Here is a 17,913-nt window from a genome sequence, read left to right on the forward strand (position 1 = left end):
TTGCTGCTGAACCAGCTTCTGTATTCACTCAGTGCTGATTCATACATACTTTCCATCGGCAGTCACTGGATAGCCGTCAAGAGTTTGGTTCGTCATCCATCTGAAAAACCTGTGTGTAGCAAGAGTAGGATCAAGTGATTTCAGTTTCAGCTTTTGTATTATAGGTTGCACATTTCTATTGAACCAGAAGCAATACGCAGCATTGCCTACCTATGTGATGGCGACGCGAGGACTGCATTAAATGGACTTCATCTTGCCATTCAAGCAAAAGTTGCAGAAACAAAAAAGGCCCAGAACAATAATTTACAGAAAAATGCCCCATCAAAGAAGATTGTAATTAAGGAAACGCATATAAAAGAAGGACTCCAAAGATCTCACATACTGTACGATCGAGCAGGTAAATTATCTATACAGTGGAGTGAGCACACTTCTCAGTAAACTAAAACCCTTTATTCTGAAGATAATTTTTGATTCAATGTAGAAGTTTCTGGAAACACTCGGCAGGTCAGGGAGCAGCTGCGGAGCGAGAAAAAAAGTTATCATTTCAGGCCTGTGACCTATTAGTGGGACCCTTCACAGGAGATTTCTCACCACAGATGTTGCCTGGCCAGCTAAGTATTTCTAGCATTTTCTGATAATATTTCAGATTTCCAGCACCTGCAGTATTTTTGCTTTTGAATTCTCTGTTCATGCTGGTAATATATAACTTTAAGCCTTTCTGCAAAACAGATTTCTTGCTTGCAGTCACGTTTGGTCAAGCAAAATTATCAACTAAAAGTAAAGATTCCTGCTCCTGATAATTATCTACTGACATCAGTACGGTGGACACAAGATCTTGTTTGACTGTGCTACCCTCCCAAACCCAATCAAGCAAACAAATCCCTCCAATAATTTTCCACAGCACCAATTGAGAATCAGCAATTGCCACAAAATCTCATGATTCTCAGTTTTGTTCAAAATGTTATCAACAACACTTTCCTTCTTCACATAGGTCACCTTAAAATAAATTTTATTTTGCTGCGAATTTTTAAAATAAAAATACACAATGTTAGAAATAAATAGCTAAACGTGCTTATAAAATTAGTCATTTAATGGCAGAAACACCTGAAAGGAAACCTCCTGCTCGTTTTGGGTCCTGGGACTTGGCCCATTGGGACAGGAAAGGAGCAAATGGGTGAAAAAGGAATGGATTTCCAAAAATGTTTGTTCGACTCCTTCCTCAAGCATATGTCTGTATCTTCAAGAGGCATTGCAAATCTAAGATAAAAGCAAAAAACTGCGGATGCTGGAAATCCAAAACAAAATTAAAAATACCTAGAAAAACTCAGCAGGTCTGACAGCATCTGCGGAGAGGAACGCAGTTAACGTTTCAAGTCTGTATAACTCTTCAACAGAACTAAGGAAAAATAGAAAAGAGGTGAAAAGCTGGTTTAAGGTGGGGTGGGACAAGTAGAGCTGGATAGAGGGCCAGTGATAGATGGAGGTAACCAAAAGATGTCATAGACAAAAGGACAAAAAGGTGTTGAAGGTTGCAAATCTAGTTATGAGTAACAGAACAGGTCAGATAGGCGAAATAAATGTGGGCATGAACCTCTGTTATGGTGATCATGATATGATTCTTTAAAGGTCCAAAGGAAAAAGATTAGAACAAAGATAAGGGTACCATTTTGAAATAGAATATATTTTAGAAAAGTGAGGAATGAGCTAGCTGAAAAGAGAAATTGACACATGCAGCTGTGGGCCAACATGGGATTGCAAAGATGCAGAATAAATATATATTCTTAAAAAAGATTTTGTATTTTAGGATGTGTGGATAGCCAAGCAGAAACAATTGCATTTATGTATTGCCTTCTAAGGGAGAAAAATGTGTCAAACAATGTCAGAAGCATAAAAACAAAAAAACTGCGGATGCTGGAAATCCAAAACAAAAATAGAATTACCTGGAAAAACTCAGCAGGTCTGGCAGCATCGGTGGAGAAGAAAAGAGTTGACATTTCGAGTCTGGAAGGGTCATGAGGACTCGAAACGTCAACTCTTTTCTTCTCCGCCGATGCTGCCAGACCTGCTGAGTTTTTCCAGGTAATTCTCTTAATGTCAGAAGCATAATCACTCAAAAATGGACCATCGAGCTAAAGAGGATATTAGGAGAGGTCACCAAAAAGCTTAGTCTGAGATGGGTTTTAAAGGAGAGCCTCGGAAGAGGTGAAGAAGGTAGAGGGTTTTAGGGAGGGATTTCCAGAATGTGGGCCTGAACAGTTGAAGGGAGTGGGAACAGGTGAAAGAGCAAAGTCGGAAGAAGGATAGTTCAGCAGGAGGTTTTAGATCTGAAGAGGTTATAGAGATGGGGGAGGAGTGAGGGCATTAAGAGATGAAGGCACAAAGATGTGGGTGAGAATTCTAAATTACAATGAAAACAGTCCCAAATATTCAAATCCTTCCTAGTATTTCCATTTCCTTATAACCAAGCAGCATCCTAGTGAATATGTCCTGTACCCTCTTTACTGCCTCAACATGTTTCCTATAGTGTGGAGCCTATAACTTCCATAAGAACATAATATCAATTACGGGAAATATTGTGAGTAAAAATCTCTTAATCAATTAAATAACTAGTAGAAAATGATTCTGGTAAAGGAGGGAAGAATAAACAAGTAAATGCCCTATTGAATAATCTTAAACATTGTAATGCACTGGAAAATGGGGCAAAAAAATACACGTGTAATGTAAATTACTGTGAATTAGGTTTTGGGGAGGAAGAACAAAGTTGCTTGTAGCATGAACAGATTTTTTTTAGATCACTAGTATCATAAATGCATTTGTGAGGAACTGCACCATATAACCTCAGTGAAGCATATAAGCATTTTACCTCAAGTCAACAATGTGATATATTGGCTAGATGCCCAAATTACTGCGTCATATACACTAGTGCTTGAAGAAACCACACCCCAAATACTGAACTGAACAATATCATTGGAGGTATCATAATATAACAGTCTGTTGATCAATCATCCTGGAATACTTGTTTCATTCTCAGGTGAGGAACATTATAATTGCATATCAGCACTGCACAAGACCATGCGAGCCTCTGATGAGAAGTCTGCTCTCTATTGGCTGGCAAGGATGCTAGAAGGTGGTGAGGATCCACTGTATGTAGCACGGAGACTGGTGAGGTTTGCCAGTGAAGATGTAGGTAAGACTTCAGAATGGCACTGTTGAATATTTCTTCCAGCTACTCCAAGTCTTTGATTTTTGGTAATGGTTGGAAAGAGACTGGAGAGAAAAATGATTAGTCACAGGACCGAAAGGACCCAAGCTTCAGAGTTTCTCTTTGTTGCGAAGTTCAGATTTTTGCTATCACCCGGTACCATTTGCTACCAAACTCACAATTTATTGCATAAAATTTTAAAGTGTCATTGCAATTTTTTTTCTGTACACCAAATCTTGCCAGAGTGGAATATCGCAGGGTGTAAATTGCTAGTTAGACTTATGCCACCACTCTTCCGCTCAAAGATTTTGTCTCCCATGACTTGCTGAAATTTTGAGCTGGTCACAGAGCTTTTGGAACCTTTTAAACACGGGCTTAGTGGTCTCTCTCATTAACCATGACATTCATGGATTGAGAAAGCAACAGGAACAGAGAAGGAAAAAGGGTGAATTAAAGTCAATCCAGGTATAGAAAGCGAAATGGAGAGGGAAGGATAGATTAGATTGAGAGAAACAAAAAAACAAGACAAAATAAAAGTTAGAAAAAAAATTGTTTTTCAAATCTCTAACAACAATTTGCTACGTGAAGGAATGAGATTCCGCATTGTTGCCCTTCAGGGTCAGAAAAAACAGCGAGACTTCAGGAGAGAGGGGTTAAAGCAGGGAAACTCCGAGAGAGAGAGGTTAAAACAGCAAGACTTTGGGACAGAGAGGTTAAACAGTGAAACTCCAGCACAGAGAGGTTAAAACAGTGAGACTTTGGGGAAGAGAGGTGAGCGAGAGGTCGGGAGACAAAACAGCGAGAGGTCGGGAGACAAAACAGCGAGAGGTCGGGAGACAAAACAGCGAGAGGTCGGGAGACAAAACAGCGAGAGGTCGGGAGACAAAACAGCGAGAGGTCGGGAGACAAAACAGCGAGAGGTCGGGAGACAAAACAGCGAGAGGTCGGGAGACAAAACAGCGAGAGGTCGGGAGACAAAACAGCGAGAGGTCGGGAGACAAAACAGCGAGAGGTCGGGAGACAAAACAGCGCGAGTGGAAACACAGTCAGGAGATTGAAAACAGCGTGAGTACAGAAACCTAAGTTTCTAAACAAGCAAGGAAAAGTAAGAATTTATAGGCACAGGAGAGGGAGCTTGTTTGTGAGTAAGGGCGAAGAATTTCTACTTATCTCCAGTTTGTAGTTAATAGTACAAGAGTAAGGTTAAAGTAGTAAAAGTATCTAAAGTTTAAGTTAAGTGATTTAAAGTTTTACGGTTAAGGCATGGTAGGACAGCTCAGCCAAGCAGAATGCCTGTCCTGTGGCATGTGGGGAGCTGTGGACACTTCTTGTGACCCAGACGAGCCCATGTGCAGGAAGTGTCGCTGGCAACACAAGCTTGAGCTCTGTGTTTCAGAGCTTGAGCAGTGGCTGGAGTCACTGAGTTGCATCTGTGAGGCAGAGAGCTACATTCAGAGAAATGGCCATACCGCAAGTTAGGGGCAAGCAGGCAGATAGAGAATTTCCTACAGCAGTCTGTGCCCAGTCCAATAAAAAGGCAGTGATAGACCTGGTTTTTGGGCATGAGGTAGGCCAAGTAGATCAAGTAACAGTGGGGGAACATTTAGGGGGCGGTGATCATTGTATCATAAGTTCTAGGACGACGGTGGAAAATGAAATTGGTCAACCTAGAGTAAGAATAAATCATCTGGCGGAGAGCAGACTTCAATGGGGCAAGAAAGGAGCTGGGCTGGATAGACTAGAACCAAAGGTTGGCGGGAAAATCAATAGCTGAACAATGGGCTACTTTCAAAGAGGAGATGGTTTGGGCACAGTCAAGGCATATTCCCTCAAAAGGGAAGAGTAGGACAAACAAATCCAGAGCTCCCTGAATGACAAAGGAGATAGAAATTAAGTTAACAAAGAAAAAGTGTGCTTACAACAGGTGTCAGGTAGCAAATACAATTGAGAACCAAGCTAAATACAGAAGGTTCAGAAGGGATGTGAAAAAGCAAATACAAGAAGCAAAGAGGGATTATGATAAAAGATCGGCAGCTAACATAAAAGGAAATCCAAAATTATTCTATAAGCACATCAATGGTAAAAGGGTGGTTAAAGGAGCAGTAGGGCCTATTAGGGACCAAAAAAGGGGATTTACACATAGAGGCATAGCTGAGGTGTTAAATGAATACTTTGCATCTGTCTTTACCTGCGAGGCAGATGTTGCCCAGGCCATGGTGACAGAGGAGGAAACTCAGTCACTAGAATTGTTTAAAATTGATAAGGAGGAGGTATTGGATAAGCTGTCGGTGCTTAGTTGATAAGGCACTGGGATCAGATGAGATGCTCCAAGAGTATTGAAGGAAATGAGAGTGGAAATTGCAGAGGCACTGGCAATAATCTTTCAATGTTTCCTGGATTCGGGGGAGGTGCCGGAAGACTGGAGAATTGCAAACATTACGCCCTTGTTTGAAAAATGGGGTAAAGAATTGCCCTGCATTTACAGACCAGTCAGTTTAACTTCGGTGGTGGGGAAACTTCTAGAAACAATTATTCAGAATAGAATTAATAATCATGTGGAAAAATGTGGATTGATTCAGAAGAGTCAGCATGGATTTATTAAGGGAAAATTGTGTCTAACTAACTTGCTGGAGTTTTTTGAAGAGATAACAGAGATGGTTGATGAGGGCAAGGCCATTGACGTGTATACGGACTTCCAAAAGGCGTTCGATACAGTGCCACACAACAGACTTGTGAGGCAAGTTTTAGGTCATGGAATAAAAGGGACGGTAGCGACGTGGAAACAAAATTGGCTGAGGAAACCGAGAGTAATGGTTAATGGGTATTTTTCGGGTTGGAAGAAAGTTTGTAGTGGAGTTCCCTAGGGGTTGGTATTGGGACCTTTGCTTTTCCTGACATATATAAAAGATCTAGATCTTGGTGTGCAGGGGCCAATTTCAAAGTTTGTGGACAACACAAAACTTGGGAGAACTGTAAATGGTGAGGCGGACAGCGTAGAACTTCAAAAGGACATTGACACATTGGTGGAGTGGGAAGATAGGTGGCAGATGAAGTTCAGTGCGGAGAAGAGGAGGAGGTATTGGATAAACTGTTGGTGCTTAGTTGATAAGGCACTGGGATGAACTTATATAAGACGCTGGTTAGACCTCAGCTGGAGTATTCTGTACAGTTCTGGGTGCCACACTCTAGGAAGGATGCGAACGTATTGGAGAGAGTTCAGAAGAGATTTATGAGAATGGTTCCAGGGATGAGACACTTAAGGTACGAGGAAAGATTGGAGAAGTTGGGACTGTTTTCCTTGGAGAGGAGAATGCTAAGAGGAGACTGGATAGAAGTTTTCAAAATCATGAGGGGTCTGGACAATGTATATAGGGAGAAACTGTTCCCACTCTTAAACGGATCAAGGACCGGAGGGCACAGTTTTATAGTCTTTTGCAACAGAAGCAAATGTGAGGTGAGAAAATTTTTTTCACAGCGATCAGTTAGGATTTGGAATGCACTGCCTGGAAGTGTGGTGGAGGCAGGGTCAATTAAGGCATTTAAGAGGGCATTGTTTCTATTTAGGTAATCATCCAATGTGCAGAGTTACGGGGAAAAGGCAGCGGATTGGCACTAAGTTAAAATGCTCAGACAGCCGGTGCTGACACGATGGGTCAATTAGCCGCCTCCTACACCGTAACAATTCTGTGATCAGCAATGCATTAAAAATTATGTAATTAAAAAGGTACAATATTAATTATGAGCTTTGACTCCTTGCAGTGGGTTTAACAGACACTCGATCTGCAAATCCAGTAACTTATTTACAATAGCAGGAAAGCCAAAGGCGAAATGCCTTTGTGAAGCACAGTGGAGCAGCATAAATCAAGTAGCAAGTTCTGGAGATTCACATCTCGTGCATCTCTTCACCCTCAAGCTTGCTATCCTACTTGCACATTAATAACTGGTTTGCATATTAAACATGTAATATTTTTCCAGAAAAAATATGACCCATTTTAAAATGCAAATTAATATAAAATGCACTCATCAGAAACATAATTAAATGAATGAGTAAAATTGATAAACTAATTTTCCTAAAGAGAACTAAAATAATATTGTAAAAAGTAGCTCTTCTAAATATTGAGTAAAATGTTTTGTCCTTATATATACACATTATTTGCTAGCTAACAAGGACGGGTTTGCAATTGGAGCCCAGACCCCAGTGGAGCTTGCAGATTTGCTTCTGGTGGCTAGAGTATGGGACAGATCCTGGTTCTACCTGGATTATGCACCTTTTCTTGTCCTTGCAGCCATTTCCCATTGTGGGGCTGGGCAGTACTTCCAGGGGCTAGGCCTGAGGGAGGTGCTGTGCTGCCCCGGGAATTGACAGTGCACCCTTATGTGGCTGCAGTGGAACTAGCCCACTAGTGACTGACTTGAGTTCCAATCAAGCTTTTGTGAAAGGGAGAGATATTTGATGCAAATCTAGTTCAACTATTTGCATGATTCTCAAAACCCTCAGCACACTGGGATGGGTAATAATTGCTGCAATATCCCAGGAATAAATATTAAGAAAAAGAGCAATGATTTGATTGCACCATCATTCTCTCCTATGTGCAGGGAGCTTCTGATACAGAAGGATTATCCAAACATTCTTTTTTTTTTGCTGTTTTAATGCACACAATAGAACTTCATCAATTACAAATAAGTTTAAATCAACGTTCCCATTCGTTTGTATATATCTAGCTGGGAATATTTATAGATCATAGTGTTCTGGAGGAGAATTTTTGGTTCAGTGAGCAGGGGCGGGCCCACTTGCTGAAGCGCAAAATGATGCTGGGTGATGTCGGGCGTGCGTCAGCCGAACTGTCAAAGGCCTGTTAAGGCCATTAATTAACTAATTAAACCTATTGAGAAAGCTGCCCGTTCAACCTTAAGGTTGGCGGGCAGGCAAAGAACCCAGGCGGCCTTCGCATTTTTCATGGACCCTCATCCATAGGCGGGATGAGGTTTCATGAAGGCTTTATAAATTAAATACATTTTTTCATTAAAGTTCATTGACATGCCCCAGCTCATGTGACACTGAGACATGAGGAGACATATCTTAAATTTATTTTTTTTCTTTATTAAAACTTAAAACTTATCTCCCTGAGGCTTCCGGGCGCGCGTCATGTTGGGCAGGCCTTAATTGGCCCGCCCACGTAAAATGACAGCGCGGACCCGATTGGGGGTGCCGATTGGGTCCACGCCCAGCCCTGCACAACCCCCCCCAACAGGGGCAAAATTCTCTCCCTGGTTTCAGAATTGCCCACCAATTTATCAACTCTAAAAGCTGCCCTTTGCAAGTCTGTACAATATTCAAATAGGGTAAACTATGTTTAAAAAATATCAGCTCAAGCAAAACAGAGTTGTCTCTGTTTCATGGACCAGGTTGCTAGGGCTTATGAGTCAGATGTAGTTCATATATCCTATGGTATGGACATTTTGCAAACACCTTAGTCTGAATGTTTGCATAAAGACACTTTTAGCTTCCAATATTTTGGTAGCGTGGTGTTTCTTTTGGCATTTTTATTTTATTTTCACAGTGAATCCATGACTTCTGTCAAGTACAGTTTTTGCTGTCTTCTAATTTCAGTACACATTCCAAAACCTTTACAGAATAGTAGTAGTGAAATGAAGGCTTCAGACACTGAAACCATCTTTACTTCAAACTCTGCAGTATAACTGGCTTGTATAAATATACGAGTATTTAGTACAGTTATAATTTCTGAAAGACCGTATGCTAAACTCAGCTGTTGCTTGTTGATCTTTTATAGGACTAGCAGACCCTTTGGCTTTGACCCAGGCGGTATCTGCTTACCAAGGATGCCATTTTATAGGGATGCCTGAATGCGAGGTATTTTAATATTTTATTCTTGTCTGTGTATTTATATCTGGATTACAATAACTATTTTTCACCTTTTGAAATTCCATTCTTTTATGATTTTAATAAGCCCTCTTGCCAGATTCTGTTCCACCCTCAAATTGCAAATTGTTAATAGATGCAAAAAGTTTCATGCAGTTACTTGAATTCTGAGTAGTGCTGCTACTAGGTTAGTTCTGCAATATTTAGTATCACTATTTAGAGCAAGATAACTGGTGGCTTTAGGACATTGTACAGTACAAGTTCCCAATATGTCCAAAGCTGATGTTTCGTGCAGAGCTCAATTTGGGTTTTGGCCTCAAAAAATGCACAAGTATAAATCTTATAGGATAGGAGGAAGATGAATTTCTTGAATCACGTGGACTTGTTTTAACTAAATCTCTGTTTAATCAATTTTCGCAATCCCTTACAAGAGATTTTACAGCAGCGCCCTTCAACAGGGAAAGTAGTTTAACTTTGCAGGTGATTCCTGGGGCTGCTCAGCACCTCCTTCAGACCTGACCCCCGAATAAAACTGTGTATTCCTACACTGGGATATGGCTGCATAAGCAAAAAGAAAAAAATGGTCCCAGCAGAATCAGGAACAACCGCAAAATTCAGCCGCCTGCAGCCGGTCTGCAAGTTCCAGCCATGATGTAGGCTAGACTTTCAACCTCAATCCTCCTAAACTGACAATTAATGTGTATACAAGGAAACCATTTCACTCATTATTCAGGAGGGATACTCTTTGCAATATGGTTTTAATTCTCATTAAGAAAATGTAATGATTCAGTTGAGTGCATTTTATATTATTTTAAGTTTCCTACATAATGGCTCAAATCTTCCTGGAAAATTAGTGGCATGTTAACAGCGCACGCTGTTATTAATGCACAAGTAGGCCAGTGAGTCTGGGGGGTGAAGAAAGCTCCATGAGGTACGAACCTCCAGAACTTGCTAGTCGATTTACACCATTCCACTGTTTGCTTCACACAAATGGTATGTTGCCCTTTGCTTTCCTGTTACTTTAAAGAACTTGTTGTATTTGCACTTTAAATGCCCGTTAAACTCACTGTAGAAAGTTAGGGCTCATAATTAACAGAGTTGGGTACCTTTTTTAATGACATGATGATTGTTAATGCAGAAGGATTAGTCATATTCTTTCAAAGCTTTCTCGATTCGTAAGATTCATTCTTGTGTCATTGGACTGGAAATGTGCTAATTTCACTCCGCTGTTTAAGAAGCATCACACAGAGAACAGATAATGAAAGTCATGATAAATTAACGTCAGTTGTAGGAAAGTGACTAGAATCTGTTATTAGGAATAGATAATCTGAGCTGACCAGAGAGACAGGATGAGTTTGTTCAGGCTATGTCATGCCTTACTAATCCAGTTGAATTTCTTTTGAGATGGTAGATCAGGAAGTGTCTGTGGATGTCCTTTATCGGGACCTCCAGAAGGTTTGCAATAAATTTCTGCACAAGAAATTATTAGCAAAAGTGAGAGTTCACAAAATTGGAGGGAGTCTTTTTATTTGATTTGGAAATTGGCTGGGAGGTAGGAGAGAAAGTGGTGATAAGTGCCAGGCACTCTGAATGGCGGGATGTGACAAGTAGTGTGAATATCCCTCTTCTGGGACCTCACCTTTTCACCATATTTGTTAATGACGTGGTTGAAAGGATAGAGAGTTGTGTACCAAGAAAAAGGGGACATAAAATTAGACCGAGACCATTCAGGGATGAAATCAAAAAACATTTTTTCACACAAGGTGCAGTGGAAATCTGGAACTCTCTCCTAGAAGGCTGTAGATGCTGTACCAGTTGGAGTTTTCCAAATTGAGATTAATCACTTTTTATTAGACAAGGGTATTAAGGGATATGGAACAAAGGTGGGAAAATGGTGTTGAGCTGCAAATCAACAATGATCTAATTGAATGCTGGAGTAGGATATTCCCAGTTTCCAATATTCCTATGTTCCTATAGTAGTAAGAGTGTGAGGAATGCATCAAGTCAGTGGATAGTACAATTCTTACAACCTCAATCAGTCCTCCTGTAAAAGAAAGAAAAGGCTTGCATGTATATTGCATCTTTCATGATCTTAGGATGTCCCAACCACATCCAGTGTAGTCACTGTTGTAGGAAGCAATTGATAGGCAACTGTAGATGAACAACATCATAACATGTCATAAAAACAAAAAACTGCGGATGCTGGAAATCCAAACCAAAAACAGAATTACCTGGAAAAACTCAGCAGGTCTGGCAGCATCGGTGGAGAAGAAAAGAGTTGACGTTTCGAGTCCTCATGACCCTTCGACAGAACTAAGTAGAAATGACATTTCTACTTAGTTCTGTCGAAGGGTCATGAGGACTCGAAACGTCAACTCTTCATCTCCGCCGATGCTGCCAGACCTGCTGAGTTTTTCCAAGTAATTCTGTTTTTGTTTTTATCATAACATGTCAATAAAGATACTCTAATCAGTAAAAATATTGATGAACTCATCAAGAAATTGCATTAAATGTTTCCTATCATTTTAAAGAACAGAAGATCGATACTTAATATACTTTCTAGAAGGATGCAGAACAGAAGAACACATGGCCAATAAATCATCTTAAGGAAAGTGGCCAATTCTTCTGTTTTGTATCGCAATCTTTGTTGAGGTATACCTCAATTTATAGAATGGTGATTGGTAAATTTACAAGTGAGTAATGGCTTTTCTCTCTTATCTTGCAGGTTATTTTAGCACAATGTGTAACATACCTGTCTAGAGCACCAAAGTCTGTTGAGGTTTACATGGCATATGAAGCTGTTAAAGAGTCTCTGAGGAATCACAAAGGCCCGTTGCCTCCTGTCCCACTGCACCTAAGAAATGCACCTACAAAACTCATGAAGGATCTTGGCTACGGAAAAGGCTATACGTATTGCTCTTTCAGCAAGCCGGAAGACAGTCCCTGTCCAAGTAAAGAATAGGCGCTTTATTGCAATGGGCTCCCCCACAACCTCCCATTTAACAAAGACAGTTCTATTGTCTTGGTCAATCTAACAGTAGGAAGTAATGCTGTGAAAGAAATATCAACCAGCAAGAGAAAGGAAACTGATGTACAACTGCAATCATGTTACTTCTGTCAGCACCCCCTGCCAATTTCATCTCGAGCATAATCTTTCTAAAAAGGTAGAAAATTGAAGAGAAAAGTTTAGGAGTAAGAACAAAGGACCGCAACCAAACTTTGGCAATCCATTCCATTTCTTTGAGGGACCCTCTGGTGTCACAGTAGTTAACAGCTGGAGACCAGTTGAACTCTTGTCTAATTAGCACATCAGTGAAGAAAGATGAATATTTTACTGGACTCATGAAGATAGACAAGTAATTGAGTTTTTGCTATTCATACATGTCACTACACCGTCGTGAGCTTTTTGCCTAAAGATACACAGAAGAAACAAAATCAAAGGTGCACTTTACTGCTGGAAATGTCCTGTATTTTCCCTTGATATTACCTAGGAGGTATTGGCTTATCACATTCTCAGACCATTCTAAATTCCTTTACGTACAATGATTATTTTGAAGTGTAGCCTCTGTTGTTAGGCACACAGGATCACAAGGCTCCATAAACAAAAAAAAGCTGGACAGGAGTATGGATGCCTAAAAGAGATTAGATTGATACTCCATTAGCCAGAGTTTGCACCCAGCAAAATTTCTGCTTTTTAATGGACTTTCTTTTCTAGAAACTTAAATTCCACGCAAATGCACAGAATACCAAGTTCACCATCATTGTAACAAGATTAATAATCTGGAGAACCCTTGGGGTTGTTTTTGGAAATGGAGATCTTTTTTGGTGTAATAGAGGATGAATTGGAATTGAGACCCCTTGTTAAGGCAGAATAAAAGTAGCTTTACTGTGCATTTGCCCCTGTATTGGTACCACCTAGCTCGATCTTCATCCCCAACATAGACATCCCTCACCTTGATCAACAAAAAAATTCATCAGAAACTTGTATCTGGTTTCTCGAGATGAGGTAACCCATTCATAAAGCTTACAAATGGCTGAGGATACAATGAGAGGAAAAGACCAATGTTGTGATTGTAAAAAGTTATATGCAGGTCTATAGAGTATATTTTCAATGATTTTTTTCAGTGTTCTTATTTGTACAGTTTTGCAAATTGTACATTTTCTAAACAATTACAATATGTATTATTGGTTAGTTTACAAAATATAAAATTTTTCATTAAATATTTGCTGGTTATCCTGAAATTTGTTCCACCCATATCTTGGAATTTTGGTTTTGCTTCATATCCAAGTTGGTGTCTAATATTAAATAAAACACCACGGCAGATTTGTCAAAAATGTCAGGAAAGCATTTAAACTATATGCAACAACAACTTGTATTTCTATAGCACCTTTATCAACTCAGATGTGTCATCAAATAAAATATTGTTTAAAAATATGGCATGAAACTCCTAATCACTATTGTGAATGGCAAAGGGCCAATTCTACACTTGCAAACTTAACGTACAGGACCTGAGGACAAGAAATAATGGAAACGTCAGCAAATGCATGGAAATCTATGTTTATGGTCTTTTTAAAATAATTGTCATTTTAGACCCATACTAATTTAATACAAATTCCAGAGAGCAACTGAACAGGACTGTAAAAATTACACTTTACTTTGGACAAATTTGATTATGATGTTCTTAGTTTTTTAGTAGTTCATGGTTAAAAATGTTTAAATTATATTCACCGATAATGCTAATTGCTAGCCTCCCTAGCTCAAGGTAATGATTCTTTCCTGGGATCTGGTTTTACAGATATCGAACAACCTTCAGTCCCTAGTCCCTTATTTAAGCAACCATTGTTCACAAGTGAAGTCTGACGTTCAACGTTGTCTGACCTCCAGTTTGGTGGGGGTGGTGATCTGCAGTCCTGTTCTCCAGTTACTTCCATACCTACAAATCACAGCAGGCGTCACTGGGTAGTGATAAGTAGAAACCCTAGCTTTCCTTCCCATGCCCTCAAGGTGAACCTAAATGTTGTTCCTCTACTGTCTCCATAACAGAGCTTACATAGCACAGGGTGGGAACTTTCTGTTCTGTGGAGTTTAGTTACTCTTCAGATCAACTTTGCTAAGCCCTCCCCTGTGGTTCAGTAACGTTGGAGCTTTTCGCTTGATTTCAACTAATGTATTTTCCCTACAGATTTAACTCTACATTAATCTCAAACTGTGTACTCAAAGAGAACATATATCCCCCAAGTAAAAGCGTCAGGTTCTGAGTCAGGTTTCAGTGGAAGTGTGAAATGGATGTTAGCAAATCAGCTACCTGGTTTAAGCTGCACTTTATTTTCTCTCTGAAGTGCCCTCTTTGCATAAATGCTGAAGATAAATGTATTTGCTGATCTCAGCTGGGCTAGCTGTTGAAGAAAATACAGTTTTCCTCAGGACAAGAGGAGAGAAGTCATTCAGTGTTTCTGCGCTGGGCAGGAGAAGAGTAAATGGAGTAATGTCTTTGTAGCTTAAACACAACGAAAAGAAATACTTGGAGCAGCACTGACCAGAGTAATAAAATGAAGAGGGACTATGCACTGCCCTCCCTAAGCTGGTGAGTCAGTGCTTCCCCATGTTGAACATCACTTGGAGGTAACACTGAGGGTGGCAAGGGCGCAGAGTGAACTCTGGGTGGGGAACTTTAATGTCCATCACCAAGAGTGGCTCGACAGCACCACAACTACCGAGCTGGCCAAGTCCTAAAGGACATAGCTGCTAGACTGAGTCGGTGGCAGGTGGTGAAGGAACCAATAAGAGGGAAAAACATACTTGACCTCATCCTTGCCAACCTGCCTGCCGCAAATGCATCTGTCCATGACGGTATTGATAGGAGTGTGATGGAATACTCCCCACTTGCCTAGATGCGTGCAACTCCCACAACCCTTGAAGCTTGACACTGTCTAGGACAAAGCAGCCCGCTTGATTGGTACCCCATCCACGAACATTCACTCCCTCCAACACTGACTCGCAGCAGCAGTGTGTACCATCTACAAGATGCACTGCAGGAATTCACCAAGGCTCCTTAGACAACACCTTCTCTTAGACAACACTACAACCACTACTATCTAGAAGGACAAGGGCAGCAGGTAGATGGGAACACCACCACGTGGAAGTTCCACTCTGAGTCACACACCATCCTGACTTGGAAATATAGCGCCATTCCTTCACTGTCGTTGGGTGAAAATCCCGGAACTCCCTCCCTAACAGCACTAACAGTACCTACGTTACATGGATTGCAGCTGTTCAAGAAGGCAGCTCACCTCAAGGGCAACTAGGGATGGGCAATAAATGCTGGTCCAGCCAGCAAAGCCCACATTCTGTGAATGAATGTTTTTAAAAAAGAAAGGTTGTGAAAGTTGCTGAATAAGCAGACTGGTTTTGCCTTGCCTTTTTTCAGGGGTGTGAGGAATGCTAGAAGAATTCTTTCAAAGTTCAGAGAACCACCAGGACAGAAGGAGGCCATTTGACTCATTGTGCCAGTCTTTGATAGAGTTGTCCAATTAGTCCCAGAGCTCTGTGATTTTTTTTGCATTTCAAGCTTGTATTCATTCCCTTTCGAAAGTCAAGTCTGCTTCTACCACCCTTTCAGGTCATGCACTCCAGATCACCATCATGTGCTGTTTTTGACTAAAATCTGTATCCTCTGGCTACTGGACTTCCTGCTAGTGTCAACAGTTTCTCACTATTAACGCCATCAAAACCCCTCAAATTTTAACACTATTAAATCTCAGCCAAACCTCCTCTGCTCTAAGGACCATAGTCCAAGCTTCTCTTTCCACATAACTGAAGTCCCTTGTATCATTCTAGTAAATCTCTGAACCCTTTTGATGGCTTTGACATCCTTCCTAAAGTGTAGTGTGCAGAATTGGGACATAAAACTTCAACTGAACCTTAACTAGTGAAGGTTCAGCATAACATATTTGCTTTTGTATTCTATGAGGCTAGATTTTGACTACTGAGGTGTGCATCCTGCATCTAGAAATTCCCCGACTTTGCAGCCCTATTTCAGTTTAAAGGGCCCCATTAGATCCAATTTTCACTCCAGGGAGGTGGGGGTGGGATGAAGTCAGGTCTGATGGGCCCGCAAGCATAGAGGTGGACGAGTGCCGAGGCAGGCTGGTTAGAAAGCTTGCCTTGGTTCTCTGGAACTTTGTCCCAGTTGTTTTAGAAACTTATGCACTCTAGCCCTCATCCCTCATAACTCCTCACACCCCATGCCACCTCAATACCAAATTAAGCTCCTCACCCACCCCCAATGGCCACTTACCCAGTATCCGCCATGGGCTGCCTTAGGAACCTTGTGGAGATGAAAAAATAAACTTTGAACAATCTTGATAGTGAAAAAACTTCCATTCAAGAAACCCATTCGAAGTTTTACATCTCAACTGGTCAACTCAACTTATAAAAACAAACTTTGATTCAGACCCCGTATAAAAGACAGTTAATCCTTTAATAGCCTCTTTAGATTGTCAGTCAAACAACTCAGAAACCCCTGCTGAAATAATTGTAGCCTTTGAAACTCAGCCAAGCATTTATAATGGTATAATACTAATAGCTCTGGGGGAAATGTCAACGAAGAGCTTTCTAATCTACACCAGATGGTCTGTCGATCAAAGCAGTCCAGCAGAGTTTTTTGTAACTCTCACTGACAGCTTCAGCCTGTTTTTTTTTCATGTTTAAACAGTGGGATATTTAAACTTATGATCATGACACTTAAACAGTTCGTATCTACCCTTCAAGAGTGTTTAGGTTTACTCCATCAATTCCTGATTCCCACACTGTTAGTTAAGGCCCTGCACCAACCAAAATGAGGTCTGTTTTACTCAACACTAATTTCAAATTGTTATGAGGATGTGCTGTTTAAAGATACAGTTCCTGTTTTTTTCTTTTTCTGGCTGGATTTTTAAAAAAAACTGGAACCCTCGAAGAGTGATGAAACTATCCAGACTGCTTCAATGCACACAACCTCACATTCTACCAAGTGGGATGAAAAAAATAGACACTGTACCCCTAAGAGCATGAAAGACCCCATCCCCTGTTGGCTTCACACCATCCTGAGATTTTTCAAATGTTTCTAAGTTGAGACATCAAAATTCAATTACCTGTTCTGAAACAATAATTTCAGCAGATGTGAACTAATAGAATGTCTTTGGAATATGCTGGTAAATGCTAGAGTCCATTATTAAGGAAGAGATATCAGGACATTTGGAAAAGGTTAACGCAATGAAACAGAGTCAACATGGTTTTGTGAAAGGGAAATCATGTTTTACAAATTTGCTAGAGTTCTTTGAGGATATAACAAGCAGATTTGACAAAGGATAACCAGTAGGTGTAGTGTATTTGGATTTCCAGAAGGCGTTCGATAAGGTGCCACATAAAAGGTTATTGCACAAGATAGGAGCTCACAGTATCGAGGGTAATGTATTAGCACACATTGATTAACACACAAAAGACAGGGAGTTGGGATTAATAGGTCTTTTTCAGGTTGGAAAGACGGAACTAGTGGAGTCCCAAAAGGAGCAGTGCTAGGGCCTCAATTATTTACTATCTATATTAATGACTTGGAGGAGGGGGCAGATTGTAATGTATCCAAATTTGCTGATGATACAAAAGTAGGTGGGAGGGCATGTTGGTATGAGGACATAAGGAACCTGCAAGGGGATATAGACAGGTTGAATGAATGGGAAAAAACTTGGCAGATGGAGTTTAATGTAGGACAGTGTGAGGTCATGCACATTTGTAGGAAAAATCAAACGGCAGACTATTTTTTAAATGCAGAGAGACTCCAAAAAAGTGCAG

The 17,913-nt window shown here is 40.5% G+C and overlaps 1 protein-coding gene across 1 annotated transcript in view; it reads left to right on the forward strand.

Annotated features, from left to right (window-relative positions):
* The window catches only part of wrnip1 (WRN helicase interacting protein 1), a 56,272-nt gene extending 42,756 nt beyond the window's left edge, over window positions 1–13,516 (forward strand). The window contains exons 4-7 of the mRNA XM_041183352.1: window positions 165–397; window positions 3,032–3,187; window positions 8,995–9,074; window positions 11,809–13,516. Of these exons, the coding sequence (XP_041039286.1) occupies window positions 165–397; window positions 3,032–3,187; window positions 8,995–9,074; window positions 11,809–12,045 (706 nt within the window). The 3' untranslated portion in view covers window positions 12,046–13,516. The remainder of the gene's footprint in view (window positions 1–164; window positions 398–3,031; window positions 3,188–8,994; window positions 9,075–11,808) is intronic.
* Window positions 13,517–17,913: the final 4,397 nt, after the last annotated feature.

This window comes from Carcharodon carcharias, chromosome 3 (assembly GCF_017639515.1).
Source record: "Carcharodon carcharias isolate sCarCar2 chromosome 3, sCarCar2.pri, whole genome shotgun sequence".
Lineage (NCBI taxonomy): Eukaryota > Metazoa > Chordata > Chondrichthyes > Lamniformes > Lamnidae > Carcharodon > Carcharodon carcharias.